This window comes from Orycteropus afer, unplaced genomic scaffold (genome assembly GCF_000298275.1).
Source record: "Orycteropus afer afer isolate SDZICR_OR568_19922 unplaced genomic scaffold, OryAfe1.0 scaffold00028, whole genome shotgun sequence".
Classification (NCBI taxonomy): Eukaryota; Metazoa; Chordata; class Mammalia; order Tubulidentata; family Orycteropodidae; genus Orycteropus; species Orycteropus afer.
Window position 1 is genome coordinate 15377156 of NW_006921615.1, and position 3519 is coordinate 15380674.

Consider the following 3519-nt stretch of genomic DNA (forward strand, 5'->3'; position numbering starts at 1 on the left):
GAGGGGGAGGCCTTCAACGAGATGGATTGATACGATGGCTGCGATGATGGGATCAAGTATAGCAGGGATTGTGGGGCTGGCGCGGGATCGGGCAGTGTTTTGTTCTGCTGCGCATGGGGTCGCTATGAGTCGGAAACGACTCGACGGCACTTAACAACAACAACAAAGAAGGTGCAAATTTAATACGTTTACTACAAGGTTTATGTAATATATAACTATCTATTTTGAAAAATGAGTTGAAGCAGAGGAGAGTGAAATACTTTCCATAAAGGAATTCATAAATGACATTTCACTTCACTGTAGTTCCTCTAAGCACTTGTATTGCACTCTATATGAAGTACATGCTTAAGAAGAAGTTGTTGAATTAAGGTCAGAAAAATGAAATCACTCTTTTGTTATTGTCCCTAATAATGTTTCTTTTGCATAATATCTGTTTTCCAAAGCAAGATTTTTCTGTCTCTTTAATCTAAAGGATTACTCTTTGGTTAGCAGGGTTGCAAAGCTCAACTCCATAAAAAGTTGAGAAGTAAAACTGACAGGGTACTTAGAGTTAGAAGACATAAATCATTTGCTTTTCTTTCTCTTTTCTTTTTTTTTGAAACAATTTTTCATCAGAGAGCAGCTTTAGGGTTTAATTAAATAATTCTGTTTAGAGCCCCTTATGATACATAATGAAGTCAGAATTTAACTACCATCTTTACTTTTTTGTAGAATGGCTTTAAGTGTCATTGTATGTCTGAATCTCATCAGAGACAGCTATTGTTGGCTTCAGAAAATCCTCAGCAATTTATGGATTATTTTTCTGAGTAAGTAACTCAAAGACATCCTTCTATCATAAGTTTTGTTTAGTTGGACATTTAATACAAGCTTAATTTATATATGTTGTTGTTATGTGCCATCGAGTCGGCCCGACTCATAGTTACCCCTCCTTGGGTTGCCGAGGTGGTATCACTACGGAATTAGATTGGCCTACCTTTCTTCCATAATTTATATATAGGATGCCTGTTATTCCTTATATAGTAACATGATAGGGTTCAGAAGATCCTCAGCAATTTATGGATTATTTTTTCCGAATAAGTAACTCAAAGACATCCTTCTATCATAAGTTTTATTTGGTTGGACATTTAATACTGCTTAATTTATATATAGGATGCCTGTTATTCCTTATATATTAACATGATAGTTAATCATGTTATATATAAGGATTTTCTCTGTGCTCAGTTTTAGTCTACTTTTGATAATTTATCATAGTATGAAATCATTTCAAAAGTGTTTCTCACAAGTGGTTTCTTCTGCTTCAAATGTGCTAAACTATCATTCTAAACTAATAAAAACAGCTATGGCTTCACGCAGTCTCTTTAGTCAGATTGTTGGTAGGTGCTGTGCTGTTGGCTCCAACTCAGTGACCTTATGTATAACAGACCAAAATGTTACCTGGTCCTGCACCATCCTCACTATAATAGGTACGTTTGAACCCATTGCTACAGTCACTATGTCAGTTCATCTCATTGAGGACCTACTCTTTTCTGCTGATTCTCCACTTTACCTGACTTCAAATCTGGGTTCCTCTCCTTTTGAGCTGTGTGACTTTGGGAGAGCTGCTTGTTTAGTTTCTGCATCTTAAAATGGGACTAAGAATAACTATTTCTTTCATAGAGATTAAATGAATGAATAGTTTTAAAGTGCTGAGGGCAGTGCACAGTACTTGATTAATGTTAGCTGTTACTTATTATCATTTTTCTTGCTTCTATTAATCTCTTTCTTTGCTAATTTCCAAACTATACCATTAGTTTTCAAACATTTTGGGCTTAGGACCCTTTTACCTCTTAAAAATTATTGGAGTTCTCCCTAAAGAGCTTTTGTTATGTGGGTTATATTAAGGCTGATAAATTTTTACTATTTTTATTTATTCATTTCAAAATAATAATAAACCTATTACATGTTAAATTGCATTTTTAATATTTTATTTATTTATTTAATTTTGAGAGCTTGTTTTACATTCATCATTACGTGTATATTTAGTTTCACTCCCCATTCACCATGTCCAACCCTATCCCAGTCTCCTACCCTCCCTACCCAGTAACCCACCCCCACCTCCTCATATTCATGCAATCCTGTTTGTCCTGCATTTCACAGTTGAATGTTGGTCCTCTGGTACCACATGGTCTATTGCTCTAAGGGATGTATTACCATAGAGTATGTGGGTGTGTCATCGTGGGTTGAATGGTCTGCGTGTATATCTTGTTAACTATTGGGCTGAAAGCCAGCTCCTGGGGGTGAGTTCTACCCTAGGTGCGGAATGTATTCCAGGGTCATGGTATTGGGGGTCTCATCAGACTTCATCAGACCAGTAATTCTGGTCATTATTGAGTTTTTGGATTTTGTTCCATGTTTTTCCTCCCACTCTATCCACGATCTCCAGATTTGATCCTTTCCTGAGTGGGAGTGGTTGGCATTGGTAGCTGGGCACCATCTAGTTCTTCTGGTTTCGAGGGTCATCGTGTCCTATGGCTGACCACTTCAAAATGCCCTTTTTTTTTTTTGCATTCTTCACTTCTGACGCTAGAAGACCATTAGCTGCATCTTAGATGGCTGCGTGAAAGCTTTTAAGACCCCAGTCACTACTTACCAATGTAGGATGTGGAACAAGGCTTTTATGTATTTTGTTGTGCCAACTGAGTTTGGTGTCCTTTAGTACTATGGTCTGAGATGGTAGATCTATTGGAACTCTCTCCCGTAGTGTCTGGGTGTCTGTGTGTCTGTGATGGATTACTCTGTGTCTGTCTTCTATTGTTTCTGTAAGGATTGCGGGTATTTTTTATTACTGGTGTCTGTGCAAGATTAGTCTCTGCTGAATCTATCCTTGGTCTAGGGTATATTCCTGTTCACTGACCCCTGTCTGATCCTCTCAGGTGTTTATCTGTAGCCTGGTGTTTGGTGTTAATGGTAATGCAGTATTGTGGACACATTGGTTGATATTAGCACCTGTCATCTCTCTCTTATGTGCACAATTCTGTGTCCTCCCATTTCCTGATGTTATCATGGTGGTCACATACCCTTTCCATATATCCTTTCCTTTACCCATGTCAGCGTATGGACCCCAACCAGCCTGAAATCAGTCCCTCCCCTTCCCTCTCCATCCCAGTAACCTACAAAGTGAATTCCCTTTCCCAGGCAAACCCTTCTTTGTCTTTTTACAGTAATGGGCTCATAAAGTACTTGTCGTTCTGCAATTGACTTATTTCACTCAGCATAATGTCCTCCAGGTTCATCCACATTGTGAGATGATTCACATATCCCTCATTGTTCTTTAATGTTGTGTGCATGTACCATAATTTAGTTATCCACTCAGCTGTTGATGGGCATTTAGATTGTTTCCATCTCTTTGGTGTAGTGAATTGTGCTGCAGTAAACATAGGCATACATACTAGTATCAAAGTTCAACAAGACAGAAAATAACAAATGCTGGCGAGGTTGTGGAGAGATTGGGACTCTCATACACTGCTGGTGGGACTGTAA

The 3519-nt window shown here is 38.3% G+C and overlaps 1 protein-coding gene across 1 annotated transcript in view; it reads left to right on the forward strand.

The window, feature by feature from the left end:
• Positions 1 to 3519, forward strand: part of KIN (Kin17 DNA and RNA binding protein) — a 51455-nt gene that overhangs the window by 7213 nt on the left and 40723 nt on the right. Inside the window, exon 2 of the mRNA XM_007935447.2 lies at positions 712 to 806. Within this exon, the coding sequence (XP_007933638.1) occupies positions 712 to 806 (95 nt within the window). The remainder of the gene's footprint in view (positions 1 to 711; positions 807 to 3519) is intronic.